The sequence below is a fragment of the Cyprinodon tularosa genome, unplaced genomic scaffold (genome assembly GCF_016077235.1).
Source record: "Cyprinodon tularosa strain WSP-4 unplaced genomic scaffold, ASM1607723v1 ctg30, whole genome shotgun sequence".
In the NCBI taxonomy this organism is placed as follows: domain Eukaryota; kingdom Metazoa; phylum Chordata; class Actinopteri; order Cyprinodontiformes; family Cyprinodontidae; genus Cyprinodon; species Cyprinodon tularosa.
In genome coordinates, this window is record NW_024039008.1 from 2,275,614 (window position 1) to 2,298,820 (window position 23,207).

General features: G+C 35.2%; 1 protein-coding gene across 1 annotated transcript; it reads left to right on the plus strand.

Moving 5' to 3' along the window:
• The first annotated feature begins 385 nt into the window (after positions 1 to 385).
• il12rb1 (interleukin 12 receptor subunit beta 1) lies at positions 386 to 21,816 on the plus strand. The gene is made up of 15 exons (XM_038291616.1): positions 386 to 559; positions 1,149 to 1,272; positions 3,315 to 3,484; positions 3,579 to 3,715; positions 3,803 to 3,836; positions 6,659 to 6,781; positions 7,110 to 7,189; positions 11,504 to 11,732; positions 11,821 to 11,967; positions 12,105 to 12,203; positions 16,196 to 16,342; positions 16,444 to 16,599; positions 16,740 to 16,809; positions 19,463 to 19,538; positions 20,410 to 21,816. Exons 1-15 carry the CDS (start codon positions 487 to 489, stop codon positions 20,710 to 20,712), a joined length of 1,968 nt encoding a protein of 655 aa, XP_038147544.1. The 5' UTR covers positions 386 to 486; the 3' UTR covers positions 20,713 to 21,816.
• Positions 21,817 to 23,207: the final 1,391 nt, after the last annotated feature.

Sequence of the window (23,207 nt, forward strand, 5' to 3'; positions counted from 1 at the left end):
ACAAAAGCTCTTTGACCTAGATGATTTACACAGATCTGTTCATGTTCTCACCAAAATTGAGAAATTAAGAGAACTTAGTACTTTTCCCCTCCTCATATTAACTCATTTAGGTGTGCAAGCAGCACTCTCTGTTGACACATTACACTACATGTAGGTGTCTGCAATTTTTTGCTGTAGTTTCCACCGTTACTGCAGCTTCACTGATTCTTTGATGGGAAGTATGAAAAGAGAAATAATTGTAGGGAAATGAGCATAGAAAAAATAAAGAAAAGACTTCAAAGAGTCACTGCTCTGTCTGTCTGCAAGAGTGACGAACACAAGCTCCCCCCACCCTTGACTCTTTGTGGTTTTGCTCGAGCTCATATAAGTTGAGATGTGAAAATGTGACGTTTCTGGGAAACACGACCCAGTTACACGAAAACAGGTTGACTTCATGGACTCTCCTACACTCAGTTATGATAATCCTTCTCCTTTATAGTTTACTTCATGGAAACTTTTCAGCACTTGAGAGCACTACATGGATGTGTGATATTTCTGCTCATCGCAACAATCAACAAAGGTAGATTGTCAACTTGTCTTTAAAAGTATTTTTATTTTACACTTACATTGACAAAAAAATTATATTCTAGATTTTTAGACCCTGAGTAAAAGTGACAAACGGACTAAAGTAAAATGTCAGCCGCAGAGCATTGGTTTGCTTATCAGCATTATGTGGTTTTCCAATAGCAGGTGACATCCGCTGTGCGCTGTCTGAGTTGTCTCAGGAAGGTACTACTGATCAAATTTAAAACATGGCTTAACCTGTTATCGAGACGCTGGTTTAAAGTCACATTCATGTTTCTGTTCAGATTCACTTTAGTCTCTTCTGAATGAGACAAAAAGATCAGTTTTAGGAGATAGGTTAAAAACCAAAGCGCTACAAGCAGATCTGAAGAAACACAAATTTGCAATTAAAACAAAAAACTACAACAATATAACAAAATAAAGATTTACATAGTGTAAGCAGACCCTTATTTTTTATTTACTGAATGGTTTGGCTAAAATTCAGCCAGAAATGCATACACCTGAATCTGAGTTTTCCTCTGTCACACTCTAGCCTGTATCTGATGGGGATCCAAAATAGATTTATAAATTTGTTTTCTCCTAAGGGTCAACATGTGAGCCTCCCTCCATGCCTCTGTGTTTCCGACAAAACGAGGGAGAGACTGTTTACATCTGTGAATGGGACTTCAGCCCAAATGGAACTAATGTGACATTTGATCTTTACTTTAAGTAAGTATTGCTCAGAGTTCAATTTGAATGTTTTCTAAGCCATAAAGATGCTTTGTTGGGTTACTCTATAAGCTTGGAACTCAACGCTAATCCAGACATTTTGAAGTGAAAAAGCTTCCTGGATGGGAAGCAAAACGTCTTTAAACTTGGAAAACAAAGTCCAGTTGTTTGTGTTTTTTTTTACTTTTTTGGAATTGCTCAGTGTTTAAATAGCAGATTGGTACTAGTAGAGCACTTCTGAAGAGACAATATTTCCTAAACAGAATAACTGAAAGAAAACTTGAACATTGTGTTAATAAACTCTTTTCAGTTCTCTCTGTAGAGAGTGAGGACAGGTCACCGTTTCCTCTAGTATGAAAGTGAAGCCGATAAACTGCTGTCTGAAATGTCATCATGAGGTGACAACAGGAACAGGCGAATAAATAGTTCTTGATTCACAATCACTTGTAATTCTTTTTATACACTGGAAAAAATTTAAATCTAGATAAGCCTTTTTTTTTAAATAAGTGGATTAATTTTTGAATTGAGGATGTAAGTGAATGGAACAAGTTAATTTACATTTAAAATAAGGAAAAAATATTGCATTGTCTTATTTCAAGTGCTTATTATCTTATTTTAGGAGTAAAAATACTAATTACATTGGCAAATCATCTTATTTACCTAATCAAATTAAGGGTTAATATACTTAATTTAAGAAAAGTTGACTTATTTCTAGATTGTTTTTGTAGTGCAATTACAAAATCTATACTGTCCTCTGTGTGATGTTTATTCCTACAAAAAAGAAAGTATTTTTTGAATTAATATAGGTTGCTAAGCTAAGTAAACTTTTGGAATGGGGGGGTAATGAATGAAGATAGTATCAAAAAGACATGGAAAAAGTTAAGTACTTTAAAGACGAAAGGTTCTTATTGATCATATCACTGGCAGAAGATCTTTAGAAAGAGGATTGTTGGCACATTTATGGTGTGTAGAATGCAGCGCAATATTAATATGCCATGTTACTACTGCATGTCAATATGGATGGTTAAAAAACTATTTTAAAACAAAGTAAAGTTTATCATCTTACAGAGAAAGGTTAATGATTCAGAATAAAATAACTTTAAAAACAGATGGAAATCTTCTAAGGAGAGAATATCTCTGCAAGATTTACACCAGGGTCTGATTTTGCAATGCAACAATCCCAAGATCTCTATTTTAGAAGCTGCAGGCTCAGAGAATCTCAAACAAAAAGACAACTAAACAATCAGGAAAACCTTAAACTAAAAGCATAGTATGTCTTGCTTGGAAAACCTGTCTGGGAAAAGGTTTGCAATGTTGCAGCTGAATAAAATAGACTTCCAGAACATTTTTCTGAGGACAAATTACACAGAAACAGAGATTATTCTCTTAATAGCACAAAGCACCATGCTAGAAGAAAGTTAAATGCAGATATCAACACAGAAACTTATACTTATCTACCAACAGTAGAGCGCAGTGTTGGAGGGCCACTGAGCCAAACAAGAACTCTGACGTATATTGATTTATTCTTATATGAGATAATCTAACAACTACAATATGCAAAAATTAATGTATGCAACAGGTCTTTAATCCCAAACACATCAGCAAGTCTGCAACAGATAAAGTGGAAAAGAAAACAACTGAGGTACGATGATATCCCAGAGCTCCTAAATGAAAATGTTGCCTCCTGTCACTGTTTTCAGTCTGGTCAACTGTAGTCTAATACTGTGTCCATAACAAACAATTTTAAGCTGAATTAATGACAGTGCTCATGGCCACACTAGTTCATAAGATGTTTTTTTATCCAATTTTTAACCAATAATTTGTTTTTATTGTTTTTTCATGAACAAAAATTGGACCATCAGCTTAAAAAAATCAGCACTGTTTATTGTGTATGATGTCGATGGAATGACACTAAAAAGCACCAGTTTGAGTTAAATAGGATGTAGCTTTAATATGCTAAAATGTTTTCAGTTTATGCAGTTGCACACATGTTGTTTAGATGATCCTTTCATTTTGTTTTATATTTGTGTGTTTCTTGTTAGTGACACTTCTGATATTATAACAACTCCATTTAAGAACATTAAGGAAAACCGTAAGGAGATAAATGAGGAAATACTGATAGTTGGTGATAAAGTTGATATCTGGGTGGAGGCTCATGCTGGAGACTCCGTCTGCACCTCACCTATAAGGTCTGGGATACTGAGACACACAGGTAACACAGGCCATTCCTTCTCCTTTTTCAGCACTGAATGACAAAGAGTTATACATTTTCACAGTGTTTGACTCTTTTTTTTTTTTTTTTGCAGTTAAATATGAAACACCACAAAATATATCTATTTCCTGGTTGAGAAACAACCTCAGCTTAAGTTGGCAATCTAAATATCCATCTTTAGCTGAGGTCTCGTTCAGGAAATATGAGCCCCTGTCAGAAACATGGGAAAAAGTGAGATTTAAGGCTTTTCTTTACAATATGTATTATATATTTTTATTAATATTCATAAATCAATCATAATATTTGTTTTTTTTACAGAGAATATTAAATACCACCAGGGAGGCTTCAACGCGTGAGTGCACAAATATTCCTTCAATTATTCTTTCGAAATAAATGTTTATGCTTGAATAATACTTGGGTTTTGGTTTGCTTTATTTGCCCTAAAAACATTAATGTAACTTGAAATGGCAAAGCTACACTTCGATGTAATTGGTAGCACTGCTGTCTTTCAGCAAGAAGGTCCTGAGTCTGGCTCCCTTCTAACCAGTGGCGGTTCTAGACCAAATGTACTAGGGGGCCAGAAGGGGGCTAGCGTGTTTTTATAGGGGCACAGAAAAGCATGACATAAAAAACAGGGCCAGGGATTCAAATATATTTAGATAGCTGCATGAAGTGAAATTTTATTTCAATAAGGTTTAATTATAATTCTATGCCTTATTAGGTCTATATACATTCATAATTTAAGAATTTAACATATTTTTGGCATAACTTAAGTTAACATTACTGTTTTTTATAAAATCTAAATTAGAACTCAAGAAAAACTGATGATTTCAGTTGTATTTTGCTTTGAAAAAAACATTGAGCAGAAGAAAACTGGGATCCTATCTCAATACCAGTGAAGCAATGACCTTATTGCTTTTGAATAATTAGAAAAGACAGAACTTGTAAAGAAAAAAAAATGAAATAGATCCAAAGAACCTATCAGTAACTATATCTGTTCCAGCGCATATCATCATTAGAATTTCTTTGAGTAATATGTCTTCAGTACAGGGTCAAGGACATGATCTACAGGGGCACTGGCCCCCGTTGGCCCCTGTCTAGAACCGCCCATGCTTCTAACCCTAACAGGAAATACCTAAAACATGCAGGACCTGGGTTTATGTGGAAAAGGGTGGGCTACTACAAACCTATAGAATTACAAAAGAATACAAAAAAGTCATAGAGTTAGAAAAGGCTTACCATTCTAAGCAATTCCTCATTACCTCTGGAGGTATAAGTGCTATTAGATCCTTCTCCTCTTTTTGTTTATGAGGTCTATTTCTATCATCCTCATGACTGGCCTGGGGGTTTCTGAGGAAGGAGAACAGGTACCTGTCCTGTTTGGGACTCCATCTTATTCTCCCTTCAAATAAATGATAAGCTACTTAGCTGATTATGATCTGTTTGGGGATTGGGAATCAGTATCTTTGGAAGATTTTTGTAGAGGAGGAATTTTTGGAGCAACAACGACTTCTGGATAGCAGCCGGAAGGCCGTATGCGAAATGACAGAGGCACATAAACAGATCATGTTGAAGACAACACAGCAAAGAAATTTAATTCTTTGCTCTCAATTGATCACATTGATCACATTGGCAAAGTGGATTGTTTATCTATGAGACTAGAGCAGAGCTCATCACAACATCTTTGCTAGGATCACAGGAAGATTTCCACAGCAGAACCTCCCCAGCAAGTAGAGAAGGTTTGATAATGACATGGTCATTTGTTAGGACTATATTCCATCTTCAAACTGATATAAGATTAAAAAAATTTTCTTCATTAAATCCATCCATCCATCCATCCATCCATCCATCCATCCATCCATCCATTATCTGACACACTTTATCCCGAGTGGGGTCTGGTGCCTATCTCCAGATGTCTACTGGCGAGAGGCAGGGTACACCCTTGACAGGTCGCCAGTCCATCGCAGGGCAACACAGAGACAAACAGGACAACCAACCATTCATGCACACACTCACACCTAAGGAGAAATTAGAGAAGCCAATTAACCTAACAGTCACGTGTTTAGGCTGTGGGAGGAGGCCAGAGTACCCGGAGAGAACCCACGCATGCTCAGGGAGAACATGCAAACTTAATGCAGAAAGACCCCAGGCCAGGAATCAAACCCGGGAACTTTCTTGCTGCAAGGCAGGACTACCCACTGCCCCACGGAGAAGCCTTCTTTAAATCCAATAGTCTCTATCAGAGCAAACATTTGTGATAAACATTTATAAAACAGATAAATAATGGCAATCTGTTCTGTCAGCTGCATGTGATTGACATTCTTTTGCGAATTAAGTCAACTCACGGTGTCATAAAAACAGATGATGTGGGAAAAAGGAATATTTGATCCATAAACAAGCGTATACAAACTCAATCACTACATTGTCCATTCAGGGCCATGGATGTTCAGCTGTTGCAATAGTTCCAATCCATGTCAATGTTTTTTTTTTTTCGTTTTTTTTTAATCCAACATTTCCGAAGAGTCTGTTTTTTTTTTGTTACACATTTGCATAATTAGAAAAAAAAACGACACTCCTGTCAGATTTATTACCAACGTATGACTAAAACTCAGTTATCTGAAATCTAGTCAGGAAACTATAATGCACGGTGACTGGGTTGCCTTCCAGTTTATGTTTAAAATTTAGCCTAATTAAACATAGCGTTTGCATATCTCCCCAGGGCATATTTGGGTTTTTTACTGGTACCCCAGCTTCCTTCCACAATCTCAATAAACACAATTTAAAGTTCAGGATTTTCATCTCTAAACTGATACAGTGGGAGTGCGTGCTTTTTTCTCTGTCATCTAACAATTTACTAAAGATTAGTGTGGATATTCAATGTATGGAAGAGTGGTGGCCTAGTGGTCAGGGCATTGCACTTGGGTCCCAGAGGTTCTTAGTTCAAGCCCCACTCCCACAGCCTCCACTCTGGGTCCCTGAGCTAGACCCTTAACCCCACACTGCTCCCCGTGCGCCGCACAATGTCAGCCCACTGCTCTCCAAGGGGATAAAATGCAGAGTTAATTTTGTTGCTTTGCACTTGAAACAGTGTAATGACAATAAAGTTGAATTCAATTCAATGTATGTATAAACAGAAGCACAACAAATACAATGTATTTCTTTGTATATAAACAGAAAAGCTCATCATTGTAAATCTCCTGAAGAATGCATCTTACCAGGTTCGGATCAGAGTGCAGTCCATCCAGGCTGAAAACCCCCTGTGGAGCAACTGGTCGCCAGATTTTTTAGTTCCTGCAGGTAAACTAATTTTACTCTATGCTTTCTTTTAGTACAGAAAAAAAACTGTAAAGATACATGTAAACTTTCAAATGTGACACAAAAAAATCACACTTATATTGGGGTTAAAACTTTTTGGTAAACATGCAGTTGTGACCACAAGAAGTGAACTCCTCTGTAACTTTAATCATAAGATATATAAAATGTCTTATAATGAAATAAAATAACCCCGATCTCAAAATATCAGTCTTTATATTTTTTGGCAAATGATAAAAAAAAAAAAATGTCTAATTAAAAACAAGATATTGAGTATAAAGGCAACATGTTCTCCTTTTGGTTTTTCCAACAGAACTTGAACATCCTCCTGAAGTAGAAAAGACAACACCAACGCTGTTAAATGGCACTCGACGGGTGACAGTGACTTGGAAGGTACGAAGGGTTACAAGTAAATTTTATTACACTTGGCAACATCAGCAAAACATATTTTGAGTCGCTCCTGGTCAGAATTATATGGGCCTACCTTGGTTTGGAAATATTTTGAGACAAGTGGGTGTTGTGAGGAGTGGGCGGAGCTAAATGCAGCTTTTCAGAGCCTTATGTCATTGTTGGTGAGACAGTGGCCCCTGTCAGACTATCGTCTGTCATCAGGGTGGGGGTATTTAGAGAGGAGTTGAGAAGGTGAGCTTCTCTAGGTTTAATAATAAATTTTTTTATCTTGAAATTAAGCTCTCACTATTTTCATCTTTTTCTTTCTTCTTTATTACTTTTTCCTGTATCCATTTCATATGCTTTTATATAAAATTCAAAATGAATAATACTCCTAACTATTGTCATTTTTATTTTCTATACAATAATAATTTTACCTTTAACTCCAACTTTATGTTTCTTTCACTTAAAAATATTTTCTTCTACATACACAATGTAAGTGTAACATGCTCATCATGCCCACCGAATGCATATATGCAATAGATGACAGTGAGAATACAGTGTCCTTGATATAAATTTGTGCATGCTTTGTTGCTGGTTTTAGATTTTCTAATCAAGAAATATGGTTTATACATTATAAATAATTCTCAGCAATCAAAAATCCTGGCGATGCATTTTTAGTATTGATACAATAAAAATAAAACAGAGGGGGGTTTGGACATAGGGAAGGAGGGGTGTTGCCGGTTTTGGTTTAGGTTTATAGCAAAAAAAAAAAAAAAATTTATTATTAAATCATCTTTAAGCCACATTTGGAAAATCGTACTTTTCTCTATTTTCAGAAACAACAACTTAATTAATACAATTTAATGAGGAGGGCGCTTGGATTGAGTTCCAATAAAAAAAGCTGGTGGCTTCTAGCTGTTAGGGAGATAAACGCAATACCTGCTATTAATTGATTGTTTGTTTAGGCACCAAATGGCTTGGTTGGTGCTCAGTCCTAATGGGAATATTAAACACGATCAAAAACTATATGTTACAATAGCTACATGACAAAATACAAAACAAGCCATGAATTTTACACATACAGAGTCTCTGCTTCATCTTTTCAAAATATATCAGGATTTTTTTTAACTAAATGGAAGTAAAAAGAGAGTTTCTTAAGGCAAAGTCTAAAGGACAATAAAGAACAAGATGAAATCCATCCTCAACAACGAATTCACACAAGCATAAATGTTGTAGTGTGCCATTAAATTAATCTACTTCTACAGCCAGAGGTAAGGTACCAGTTCTAAGCACATTACAAATAACCATTTTTAAATTGAACATAATTTATAAGCTTGGGTTTCTTCCATGTATCCTGCTTCCATTGAGCTTCATATCTTGTAAGTAATAGTTTTCTTACAGAATGTATATTACTTTGGAAAGATGTTTCTAAGCATTATATTCATGTCAGCTGCGATGGACTGGCGACCTGTGCAAGGTGTACCCCGCCTCTTGCCCGTAGACAGCTGGAGATGGGCACCAGCACCCCTTGTGACCCCACTTGAGATAAGCGTGTTAGAAAATTGATGGATGGATATGCATGTCAGAATCTGCCTATACAAATGTCACCAATTCAAACTAGGGCTGAAGATTTTTAATGACACGTTTTCTTGGTTAGCCTTTCCTCTGGCAGACTGACAAGACAGGTCCCCAGTCATACCATTTCACATCTTTATTTTATTAAATGTGGCTCCCATCCTGCATGCCCTTCAATGGCAGCCTTTGCTGCATCCTTATCCAGACACAAAAAACACCTCAATGCATGTTTCTGAACAGAATTACAACCATTAAACTCTTCATAGACCCAGAGTCCTGCAGCATAGAACAAGACTCTGTCAACCAAAGATTTGCCAAGTTGTCTAAATAAATAAATCCTAATATCCAAACAGGCCTTTATTTTATGTATCAGAGAACCTAAACCTCTTCATACCACAAAACCTCATATTTCAAATTTATTCTGCAAATCGAGTTCATTTTCTGCAATCAAAGCAATGTCATCTATGTAAAGTAGAACACTGAAACTGATGCCCTCTATATTGGAAGACCAAGATTAGTTTGTTCATTTCCTGTGCTAGATCATTTCAACGGAAAAGGCATTAAAACCATTCTGTTCTTAAATTCTCAATTTGTCACAAGCAATGGGTTCTCTCTGAAGGGCTTTTATCGTTTCCATTGATATCAGATGAAAGAAATTTAAACAGAACAAATTCTTGGTTAACACGATTCAATGCCTTTCTGAAATCAACAAAACTAATGGAGGTACTGTACTTCTCCAAATAAGCTCTCACTACAGAAGATAACACATAAATATGATACAATATCTACTTTTCCTACAACTGTTCTGTTTATTTGCCAACAATCCACAAGACTACATCATACATCTATGGTTAAGGACAGCTGAATAAATGTTGTAACCTTTGCTAATCGGACTGATCGCTCTGTATTTTAACAGGACTCTAGGTTCGTCTTTGATGGATATCAGAATAGCTTTGATAATTGATTTATTCCAAACTGGTCTGAAAAAAATGTCTTCTATGCCCACTGCTTTATTATCTTTAATTTTGCTTTTCTTTCTTAGAACCCCCTTATTGTAACACAAAGTACTGGGTGTAATTAACAGGTAGACCAAATATTGTTAATGTGGAGAAACATCAATACACTTATAAAGAGGCTAAATATTTAAAGATCAGGTCCTTAGTAAGATAACACAAATATCACATTAATAGTTTGAACTAGCACTCCAAAGTAAGGACAACCAGATATTTTGTTGACACTTTATTTTGTTAAATGATCATGAAATGCATCTTTTACCAGAGTAGAGATAATATAATAATGAACTGTGAGGGACTGAGCTGAGAAAAAAAATAAGAAAAGCAAAGGGAAGTTTGAGAGAAAAATAGCAACAATTTTATTAATGGCAAAAAAAAAAAAAAAATCTGAAATCTTAACATAAATCTGGGCCCAAACACAGGCAACTGAAGTAGTAGCTGACACACAAGTGGAACATATATACTGGCTGATCAGTACATCTACATCTGCCTAAACAAAACTAATCCATACAATACAAAATCAGCAACCTGTGACAGAAAAGAACTTAAGTAATTAAACTCAATTTTAACTGCAAAAGAACTAACAAATTAGAAAAATCTAAACCCTGCCTACACCTCTTCTAAAACAAGTGAAAGGGTCCAATTAGGGACTCCCTTCCTTCACTCCCCCGGCCACGCCCACACAGCAGCCTCCCAGAACTGACAGGTCAAATGAAAAGTATATTAAGTTAAAGTAAACCAAACAACCAATAAGTGGCAAAATTAGTTAACTAAATGTGTGCAAAAAAATAGTTAACCCATGGTTAATCCCTTAAGTAAAATAATAGCATACTACATTGGTGAACTAATATAGAGTGATAGAGGAAAAGAGTTATCAGACCATTTATTGTGTGGCTCCACATGCTACAATCAAATGGACATTTAAATCAGGAGATAAAACAATTAACTGTTTGTGCATTGCAGTATGCCTTTACCAATATTTTACATGTTCAAAATTTCTGTTATATAAGTATAACAAATTATATGCAAATAATTTATATATTATATCTGTCACTGATCAAAGTCCTACATTTACATATTTAGAGGAACACTCTCTCCAGCAGGCAAAAATTTGTGGATATGTTTAACACTTTTCCAGAACTGGACACTTCTGAGTTAAAAGCTGTTTTTTGGAGCTAAAATAATATTGAATGTGTTTTCTATTTGGAACAAATTGAGCATTTGAGGCTGGAAGGAAGTACAAAAAAATAAACTTCCACATGTTGTGGCTATGAGTGTAAAACTACGACGGAGTATTAGGGCTCAACATGACATTTCAACTTTATTCTCGAAATGGCGAGTTTAATCTCGTCATGGCAAAAATATTTTTTCTCTTCATGTGTGGCCCTAATACTCTGTCGTAGAAAACAGTACAACAGTCAGTCACCAAGTTAAAGGACATACAGCCAGATAAAGTTTGCAACTCAAGTCCAGATCCCTAAAAGCAAAAGATAGAATCAATAACCCATCCATATTGGACTGTGGTGCACTAAGGTCCCAACTTTTCACTTCAGCTTAAATTTTGCATCTACACTTGTTTTCTGAGTCACAGTTCCAGCTTAATGTGGCAGACAGTGAGTAAGACAACAGCCATTAATGGTGCATATTCATGACTAGTCTGGAAACTTTGCTGTGACGTATTTTAATTTCGTTCTAAGTTTGATCTAAGCTCTGTTCTCCTCCCCAGCCGATGCACCCCGCAGCAGCAGTCGGAGGTGTGACATACAGTGTACATGTCACACAGTATTCCCCAAGATGCCCCTGTAAGAAGAAGAGTCATGAAACCAGAGCACACAGCCACGTTGTTTATGTTTCCTACTCAGCTGTCAACATCACTGTTATTGCAAGGAATGCGGCAGGACATTCTCCCCCGGCAACCATCCACATACCAGCTGCTTCGTCAGCAGATTTAAAATGTAGGTCCAACAGTCCAATCTATGTTTATATATGGGTCAAAACATGTTTCTTTTCAATGATTGCTTTTATATCCTTTTTTACTGGCAGCATGCAACCAAACATTGCTGGATGAGAAGTTTAAGAAAGGAACATGCCTTGAGTTTTATGAGCTTCAAGATGCAGATTTGATACCAGAAAGAGCCTGGTGTTTAACTAGCACACACCGAAAAAAGGAAAGAAAGAAAATAAAAACAAGTGAGTAAATATTATGCAATCTGCATTTTTTTAGATGCCAGTTCTCTGTAATATTTTGCAAATCTGTTACTACATGATAAAACAACAAAGTATATAACCCCCAGAAAGTTAGAACACCTGTTTTGTTTCCGTTACAGACATGATGGACTACACACGCTACCTTTACTTTGAGCACAGATGTCATAATGGCAAACCACAGACAGTTCAAATGTGCTTCTACTATAAGAAAGAGGGCGGTAAGTAACTGCACTCAACACCAGAAACCTCTATATAATGCATGCACGACTCTTCACTGTCAGCATTTATGTTCTTATGCTGTTATTTACATTTAAAACAGATCACCTCTTTTTTTTTATTATTATGTTTGTCTGTTACCCATATAGGCTTTTCTTATATCACGTTGTTTTTTTTCCTCTTGGTAGTTGAGTATTTATGCAAAACTGAGATGAATAATCTTAAAAAAAATCTTAAAATGTTATGTGAAATGTACATAATGTTTTAATTTTTTATTCAATTTCCTTTGATTAAGGGGGCAGGGATGTGGGAGCTTGTTTTAGAAGCCTAACTCTTAAAACAATACAACATTTTGATCAAAATGACTTGTCCTCTTGCTAATAGAAACACATCCATTAAAACAAGAAACTTACATAAAATGTTACATTTGGTACCAAAAATCTCCAAGTAGGTTGCAAACTGGTGCATGATCCACACAAAACACAACAGTAGAAAAAGGCTGCATTAAAGAACCAAAACTGAAAAAGATGCTGTGGTGAATGAAACCAGATGTTCAACACCCTCCCAGCTATAGATCTACCAGCTATAGATCTTAAGTAGGGGTGAAATTATGTTGCAGCTTTTATATTTATTAAAAATCTAAATTCAACTCTTTAATGAAATATATAATTCCGCATCAGGCTAAAATCTATTAAAATGTTACTGAGAGAGAAATTGTTTCATTTAATCAGTGAGTCTAAACTACAAACTTTAATGAAATAATGGTTGAAATGTAACACTACAATACTTCTCAGCACCTCATTAATATTATTGATAACATTTAAAAAAATACATTTGAACTGATTTTCTTAATAAGAAAAAATAAACTATTACTAATCATACTAATGCTTTTATTAATGAATTTAAAAAAGATTAGATACCAAAAAAAGCATAACCTTAGACTGATTCCTTTCCTTTTTACAAAAGACAATAAATAATGAGGAATGAAAGCATCATTAGCTGGATAAAGATTTAACAGAATAACAATATGTTAACCTCTAATATACATATTAGAACTGTCTTAAGTTTCTGCTCCGTAATCCCTCAGATTATGAGTCTCCGTCTTAGTTGTTAGGGTTGTCAGTTGCAGCTTCCCCAGCTTTTCTGTATCAGTCCATGACTCCTGAGGGACGGAGACTGTTGGTTCTGTATTTAGCCTGGACCTCTGGCTGGTTTCTCTCTTTCGAACCTGGAAATGCAAATGAGCAAAAGCAATGTTTTTTAGATGGGTTGGGTTCTGGTTCCTAAGGCACAAAGAAGAGCATAAAAGAAATTAAGCTTGTTAGAACTTTGAAGATTAAACGGTGAACAAACCCAAAAGGTTTATGGGTAATAAAAACAAATCCACATGATTTTTCCTTCTTCTTCTCAGTCAGCATCAAAGTAGTATATAATACAGACAATGCAATATCGTGGTAGTCATCCAGACATGTATTAACAGCTGTTAAATTCTCTTTTATTTTACTTTAGAATGGTTTGTTACTTTTCAAAGAGGAATTGATTTCACCAAAAAGCCCAATAAATATTAAGTTCTTCAATAACACAGGTGCATTTGCAGATGAGAAGTTGGATGGCTGCTGCAAAAATTTACTTTGTTTGACTTTTTAAACAAACATTAGGACAAAGGAAAAAGTTTGGACATCCTTAGCTAGTTTTCACTTCATCTTTACACATCTCTGACATGTTTGAGTAAAGTATAAAGCAGTCATCATTTTCAGCAGTGAAATGCTTACTGGGTCTCTTTCACTCTGCAGCATCATGATGAGGTCGAAGTCTGGGTTTCAACTGAGGCAAAGGCTTTTTAGTTCTTTACTCTGTTGTTTTTGGATTCCCTGGAATAATTTGGGATCATTTTCAGGTTGCATGTAAAAATCCTTCTTATCTTTGGTCCTATTTTTAGATTTAGTTTTTTTCCCCCCTAAGCTTTCTGTCTTAAAAGTTGGAATTCATGGGGAATCTACTGTATGATGGGTACCTGGACAGGTCTGTTTAAACACAGTACTACAGGCTAACTAAGTACCTTCTAATTCAGGGGTGGGCCTGAGGGCCAGCATCCTGTAACATTTAGATGTTTCTTTTGGTTAAACACTTGAAGTAGTAATGAAGTAGTTAGATGATTGAGAAATGACTCCATACTGAAGAGGTAATTTAGCCATTTGATTCAGGATTAATATAAAAGTTGCAGGATATCGGCCTTCAGGAGCTGACAATGTCCACCCCTATTCTAATTCAATAGTTAAGTAAGAGGTGCTCATCCAGGATTGTTGTTCTTTGGTAAACAATTTTAGATTGACCTATAAAAGGTAGGCCTATACTTTTTGCAACCTGTTTCTGATAGTCCAATATACATTTTACGAAACAAAGCACAGCTAAATGCACAGCATCGGCGCTTGGTGGATGGTGTGGGGATGTGAGCTTGTGTATCTGTTACAAGCTATGAAAGAAATGCTTTCTGGCTTTGACTTGACAAGGAATGACCAGAACTACTTTTTACAGGAGATTTAAATTTTAAGTTGTAGTCAATCTAAGGGCAACTTTAGCTGTGTTTTCATCTAAATGTCATTCAAATTTTGAGCAAACGTTAGAACAGTCAAGAAAAAAAAAAAAGAAATTTTGAATCAGTCGTGTTTCCAACCATTGGATGGATTTAACCAGGCAATGAAAAGTGCATTTACCGCCATATTTTTATGTTACACTTGACTGTGATAAACAGGAAATAGAGGTAGCACAGGGTGGACCACAGATCAGTAATGGACTGTTTTAATGATTTTGTTGCAATCAAGCAGGTTGTGTTGTGTCAGTGAGTATTAGTGATGTTACACACGATCAGGAGATGCAGAGAGAGAAATTGGAATCTATAGGGACACTGGTAGCAGAAATAGCTGACCTGCCATGTGAGGTAAATATTCACCAGAACCAATACACTTATTATGTTGTTCTTCTTATGCTCGTTGACTTTGTTTCAAAAATGTCAAAAACCACTTCATGTAAGCGTAAAAACTTGATCGGAATGTTGCCGTTACCTTTAAGCTCCTTTAGTACGATTCTTCAAAATATGCATAAAGACAGGCTGATGGAAACACACCTGTAGAAACATTAACTCTTGAACTGAGAGCCATGCGTACAATTTGTAAAGGTTCATTTTTATAAGAGCTACAGTATGTGCTGGACTTTGAGAGGAGGCTGCAGTAGCCAACCAGGCTGGCGTTTAAAACCAGGACCTTTTGGAATGCAGAAAAGCCCTCCGTCTGTGAAGGCTGGAGGCTGGAAATTTCTGCTTTTATTTAAACATGCACCATTGCATTGGTGTTTTACAGTAATTGTTAATATGATGAGACAGTAAAGGGTACACCAACAAACTCTGATTGCAATGCATTTTTGTCTATGCACAATTCCTTTGGAGACATTTAACGCTGCATTTAACCCATCCCATTTATCCCATACATGACATTTTCACCAGAATTTGGTAACAATCCAGCATTTTCTTGTCATTATACTGTCACAAGCACAGAGCAACAAAATTTACTCTCTGCATCTAACCCATCGCCTTGGGGAGCAGTGAGCAGTGTGGGGGTTAAGTGTCTTGCTCAGGGACCCAGAGTGGCAGTCTATGGGAGTGGGTCTCGAACTCAGAACCTCAGGATTCCAAGCTCTATGCCCTAACCACTAGGACACTTAATAGGAAGTTCTCAATATTTTGTATACATGCAAAATTATGAATCAAGCTCATGCAAAAAAACTTATTTGGAAATGATTTTTTTCTTCCAGTTTTGCTGTGAATATTACCCTTTTTAATCAATTATTAATAGAGCTCTGTAGTGCAACACTTGACTAATTTTAAGCTTTTTGTTGCTATTACACTATATTTCACTGCCTTTCTTTATCATTTGAAATCTACAATATGAAAGGCCACTGAACAAAATGTTTTATTCTTTTATTTTTTTTACCATTTCAGTGCCAAGCAAAGAACCACAAGACTTCATGATTGCTTCTGACATGCAAGACTCTGCTGATCAGTCCTGGAAAGAGATTCCCTATGAGCATCTTCATGGCATCTTGACACACTACAAATTATGCACTGTTAAAATGAACGAGCCCCAAGGTCGGATTGACAGGGTTTTCTCTAATCACTTATTTATTTTTGTTTATTTTTTAAAAGAAAATCCAAAACAAGTTTGCTTATAATTGATTTCATTTGAACAGAGTGCGTCAACATATCAGCATCAGCAACAAAACACCATCTAAAAGATTTAACCCCGGGAACCAAATACAACGTCAGCCTGGCAGGAGTGACACAAGCAGGAGTGGGGCCTGTTGCTATGCAGAGTTTTACCACCCTACCAGAGAAGCCATTTAATGGTAGGAGGCCTGCAAGTTAAGAAAACATTCTCACATATTCATACTTTAAAATCACAGCGGTGCGTCATTGATTGATGTAACTTTATTTCTTTGTAGTAACATTTTCCTTAATCTGCTTTTTTGCTTTTTTTTGTTTACAGTGTGGATAAGTTTTGGATTGCTCTTTGGGTTTTTCCTCTTCACAATAGCTTGCACCACTATCTTGAAAAGGTTAGTGGAACTTTTATTTTAAACATACTCATTAGAAAAACCAATACAGAAGCACAGAATGCTTTGTCACATCTGAATAAAACTTTAAAATGGTACATAACTGTTTGCATATGCTTTGAGTGAAGCCAGGGCTCTGCAACCTGCAGTTCTGTAGTTCCATGTGGCTTTTTGGGCACTCTGTGGTGGCTCTTTATATTAGCTAAAAATTATATAAAGTACTAACTAATGAACTATAATAACAAATACAAGTCTTAGAAGCTTTAGGAATTTTTATAAAGAACATTTGAATTGGATTTTCACAACAGAATGACATTAAAAGAAGCAGAGACATTTTACTTTTAATTACCTGAGAAATTATGTGATTTATTTTCATTAAATAAAATCCCATCGAGGAAAAATCTGTGTTTCATATTTATGAATCTTTGGGTTTTTTTCCCTCATTTTAAAAGCTAAAAATACAAAAAAAAATAAATAAATAAATTGTGCTGTTTTAAGATGGCCACAGATTTCCTATGGCAGATATTTACCAAAAATAATAGGTTGTGTTTTATCTAATTATTTTTTCGATTGTGTTTTATCAAAAAGTCATGTGATATTGGCTCTAAAGAACTTATACTTAGGTGGACTCAGGAGAAATGGCTCTTTGGAGTAGAAAGTTTGCAGCCCCTTGATTTAAACCATTTCTTAAGCCCTTAGCTTGTTGTCCTACTGAAAGGTTAAACACCCTTACTAAACCTTCAAGTCTTTTGCTGAGGGGAATTGATCTATATTTAGCTTCATTGGTTTAGCTTCAACAACTTACCCATGCTGCAACAAACCCCAAAAGCAAAGCATGGTACTTGCACTGCCATGCTGTATAATGTTTCATAACCCAACACATTCTCCCTAATCTATCAGGAGTGGTGGAAAGTAACAAAGTACATTTACGTGTTTACTGTACTTAAGTACTTTTTTCAAGTATCTTTACCTGGCTATATTTTTAGGGGGGTACTTATAACTTTTACTCCACTACATTACAGAGTCAAATATTTTATTTTCTACTCCACTCCCTTTTTTAGGAAGCTGCTAGTTTCTTGTTCCTTTTGGCTCAGTTTAGCTTTGTAATCCGCTGTTGCTGTTTTTCTTACTTGAAATGCATTTCCAACATGCAAGATAGCAGCCTTTAGGACTGAATTTGGACACCACTGTTTAAGAGGTTTAATGAGATTCCACTAATATGAGAAACTCAAGGCAGATATTATCTCTAGTTCATATACTTCATTAAGGCTTTAGCCGTTGCTATGTGGCCAAGTTGTTGTAGTTTCTTTGTGGTAATAGTGAAAGTGTGATGATAATCAAGACACTCCTGTTTTCTTTTTGGTTTGTGTCTAAATTTGAATTTATAATCAAAATAGCTGTCCTTTGGGATTTTTATGGGCATTTTTATGCTCAAGTTCTTTAAAGGTTGTGTAGAATCTGTAGCAGGTTGTTCTACACATCAATAGATCAGGTGGTTTCTGAAAGTTACAAGGTTCTTTATATAACTCTGAAAATTATACAGAAATGTACTGATATTTGAAAATGCAATTTGCATTTTTGAATACCTATTACTTTTGAATACTTAAGTATTTTCAAAATGAGTACTTTAATACTTTAACTTGAGTAGATGTTTGACTGAGTAACTTTACTTTAAGTTACTTTTAACTGAGTAAGATTTTACTATGCGTATCAGTACTTTTACTCAAGTATTTTGTCCACCACTGCCTATCGGCTGTATTCTATTGTGTTCATGATTGTGTTTGTTTTTTAAAGTTTAATAACAAACCTCTGAGGTCAAAACCGGAGAGCTGAATTTATACTGAGATTAAACCTCACACAAACCGAATCTATTTTCTAGTAAAATGTCTATTGAAAGGCAATTGCAAAAGTATAACAGTTGTGGGGACAGAATATATGCCAAAGCTTTTAAGATTGTTTTTTGCAGAAATGTTGGAAAACCATGTCAAATTGTTCTTTAAGTAATGCACTAAATTTGTGTCAGCCCGCCACATTAAAACCCAATAAAGTTGTAAACTTGTGATGTTTTATGACAAAACATAAAAAATGACTGCATACTTGTACAAAGCAATCTTAATATTTAGTAATTTTTTTCTCCCAGTCTAATAATTTATTATGTTTTTTAAAGATAACTATCATATATTAGCAACATCTGAGCAAAAGTCATTTATTTGTTATATTTCTTTGTTTTTTTCTTTCAAATCTTCAAATAAATTACAATCATTCTCAAGCCAATTTTTTTTTTCAGACTGGAGGTGCAGTGAAGTTTTCTTTATAAAATCATTCTACCTACTAGGTTTTTAATTTCAATTAATTTTCACAGCCTTTTAGAGCAGTGGAAACACAAAACACTAATATTTTCATAAATTCCTTTTTCCTTATGTAAAAAAAAAAGGTTTTTAAATCCATTGACAGTTATTAGATAAGGTGTTATGAACAGTGTTTACCCAACACCAACGTAAAATATGATCATAAACAGATATTGACAAGTCCTTATTTATTTATGTTGGAATCTGATCCTGTTTATGTCGTCCGTTTGCCAGATGACTCCAAAAATATCTCAGGTTGCACAAATTGCTTTCATGTTAACTTTTTATTCTGTTTTCTTTTCTTCAAGAATAAAAAATAAGGTCTTCCCTCCTGTGCCAAAACCTGTGATACCAGAGTTCAGTCCCTGTCAACCAGAGAATCAGGTGAGAGGTGGTGTTTATCTCATTAATGACATTTTTATATGATATCTAACACTAAAATGTCTATATTTAAAATGTAAGGTACATCTTTACCTTGAGGGTTCATTGTTTTTTTATACTTTGAGTCCATTCAATCATTTTTAAGTCATTTTATTTTAATGAGCAGACTGAATTCAAAAGAAACTGAAGGAAAGTCCCCAACTAACATGTAGAAAGATGATGTGAAAGAGCCTCAAACCTCTAATTTCCCCACAAACCAAAACTACGAATATAGTTGAGGACCATTTTACAGTTGGCATGGAAACAGAGCAGTTGGTCAAGTGGGGATCATCTGTGTTTTTTTTTTCCTCAAACAAACCAAAAAAGTTAGCATTCTGATATACAATAATGTCATAAACTGAGTTATTTATCATAAAACTGTAAAAAAAATATATCTGTAAAAGACTTAAAGAAGAAATGTTCAATTTAAATAAAATAATTTTCTCTAAATGTCAAATGTATATATTTAAATGTTAATTACCATTCTGAAACGGATGTTACCCTTTTAATTGTTTTTTCTTTGACAGCTCCTAAACAATCCAACTATTTTCCTTTCTTTTGTTTTTACACTTCCTAGCATATAAGTATTTAAAAAAATTAACATAAGTTCTATTTTTGTGTCGCTAAATATAGCAGTCCTCACTGTAGACTAAGAAAAAAAAAACAAGTGCAAAAAAATGTTTAGGAAAAAAGAAAGTCTCCTTTTCACTGCTTAAAAAAAAAAAAACACTGAACCTGATTTACTGTCACACTCTACATCTTTGAAAGCCAGAATTTGCGGTTGCTCCTCTGTGCCCCAGAAGTTTGACCCTGTTCTGATGTGACCCAATAACAGGAGATATGGGAGAGAAAAGAGGAAGTAGATAACCTCTCGCTGCACCCGATCGACCCGGAGACGAGTCCCGTTTCAAAGCAGGCGACGGTCCTGGAGGATGAATGGGATGATGGAGCAGAGCAGAAGGAGGAGGCAGAGGAGGGTTGCTCAGGAGGATCTGATGATGAGCGGACCAGTCTAACCTCAGCTGATGAGACTGTGAGGACAGCAGAGCTGAAGGACATGGAACAGGTGGAATCTGAGCTGGCCATGCTGATCTACAGGAATGGTTTGGTGTTTGATGTCAAATCAGAATCACTTTAACTGGTTTCACCATAACGGCACGCTGTGCAAAGCATTGACCCTGGTTGCTGACAAATGTTTACTTTTATGAATTAAACTGTTTATGCAAATGTTCTTTTTTTTTTTTATTTAAAAACATTTATATTTCTTTTTTTTTCTTTGCATGTACTTTCTTTAAGTCATTTATGTTAAACTAACTATGAAATCTTTAAGGAACCAAATACTGTACAGAATTAAGTACTGCTTCTTCTTTTCCAATATCAATGGATATTTTTAGCTTTTTAAAAGACTGAACGTTTTGCTTGTTTGCCATATAAGTTATCGCTTATGTTTATTATCCTGATACTGGCAAATACAAATGTAATGTATCTTCTTTTTACATTGCCAAATGTTTATGCAGTTTTTTTCCTTTACTTCTAGAGATCATACCATTACATTTCACACAGCCTCCAGATGCATCCGTGCAAAAACTCTAGAAATGTAATTTCATCTGCTCTTAAACACTACAGTCCCTTTCACACATATTTTGATATCCAACAGCAATGTGCAACAAGACTTTGAGTCTAATGGTTAAGAGTGTAGCTTTTTGAAGGTCTTTTTAAAATTACGCACAGCAGATCAAAGCTAAAAAGACACCTGACTGCTCAGAAATCCAAAATGCGAACAGCGGCATGTTTCAGAGTAGCTACATGACAGGAAGTGGCCACACCAAAAGAAAAAAAATACTTGACCTTAAAAAAAGGAGGTTAAAAAATACAGATTAGTCATAACAAGAGGCAGAGCTTTTGATCCGTGTTGTTCAGACTACAATATGTCCTGTCATTTACACAGAAACAACCACTGACACACTTGCACTGACACGCATGCAAATGAATGAAAAACACATCTTTGAAATGGTTTCTCTGATTGTTTGGTTTAAGACTGAAATCAGCTGGGGTCATTTTCTACTGTAAGTCAATTATCTGCAGGGTTTATCGTTCACCACATCAAGATAAAGACTTTTAGGTCTTGACCACAGGGAGGACGTGGGTATATGATAAACTGTGTGGTTAATGTTGTGTACATGGTGCTATGTCTGCATGTGTTTGCTGGTACAATTACAATTAAAGTTTCAGTAATTTCAAAGTCCCTGTTCCTTATCTTGTTACTCGAAAACAGTAAGATTTCTCAGTTTTTATTATGTTTGCATGATTATTAGATAATAGAACATGATAGATCTACAGTTATTAGTTCCTTTAATAATTCCCATTCCCATTGTGTTTATACTCTTCTGTTCCAGGTAAATGATTTAATATTGCTCTAATAGTCCATCCACAATATTAGTGACATATCCTATATGTATGTATATGTGTATATAAACATACGTATATATATGACACACCTCAACACATGTGTTTATCAGTTCGTTTGTCTTTCCTCCTGAGTGTACTTGTTTATTATGACATGCCCCCTGGTTTATTTGTTTGTTTATTTGTATGTTTTATATATTTTTGTTGTCTTTAAGTGAAATTAAAAAACAAAAAAAAAACAAAAACAAAAAAACAAACAAACAAATAACAGCAAAAGAGTCTTCGAAGCATCCGATGCTGTTCCAGCAGATTCCAGAACAGCTTCTTCCCTACTGCCATTAGACTGCTAAATGTTGTATAAAAAGATGGTTTAAAAAGAAAAAAAAGGGGCTGAATGTTGAAAACTGTAAATCATATATCAGTCTTACGTTTACATTTAATCACTGCTACATTTTAAAAATGGAAATTTCTTGAGAGCTGTACTGAACAAATTTCTTTTTGTATACATTCTGTGTGTACAAAATGTATGGAAGAGGATTAGGGCCACTGGGAAAAAAAAGTTAACTGATTTTTTAAATATTATTTCAGTTTAACATGGGAAAAAAGTCAGAATTCTGAAATTTTTTCTCAGAATTCTGTATTTTTCTCAGAATTCTGACTTTGATGGCAGAATTTTGGATCTTAATGTAGATGGGCAACATAAAGGAAGAGATGTGGGAGCACTCAGCTTCACTAACAAAGATGTGAGTAGTTTGGGAGAGCCAGTAACACTTTGGCGGAAAATGACAGAATTAGGCGACTTTTTACGTGCCTGAGGGGTCCCGGTGATGCTATTTCATTAATGGAAGAGCAGAAGGTGATTAAAACAAGAGCGCTAGTTTAGTCTCCAAAACAGACATGGCTATGGCTTGATGTTAACATGTTAGCTGTCAGACTTCAGTCAGAATTGAGATTAAAGTCAGAATTCTGATTAAAAAAAGGCAGAATTCTGAGATTAAAATCAGAATTCTGAGAAAAAAGTCAAAATTTTGAGAAAAGTCTGAATTCTGAGATTAAAGTCAGAATTCAGATATTTTTTTCACATATTATACTAAAATTAAAATTTAAAAATCATTTAACTTTTTTTTATTATTTCAGTGGCCCTAATCCTCTTCCGTATAAAATGACAACGATGTCTGTTTTAGTCTACAAAAAAGTTTTATTTTCACGAGAAGGTGCGCGTAAATC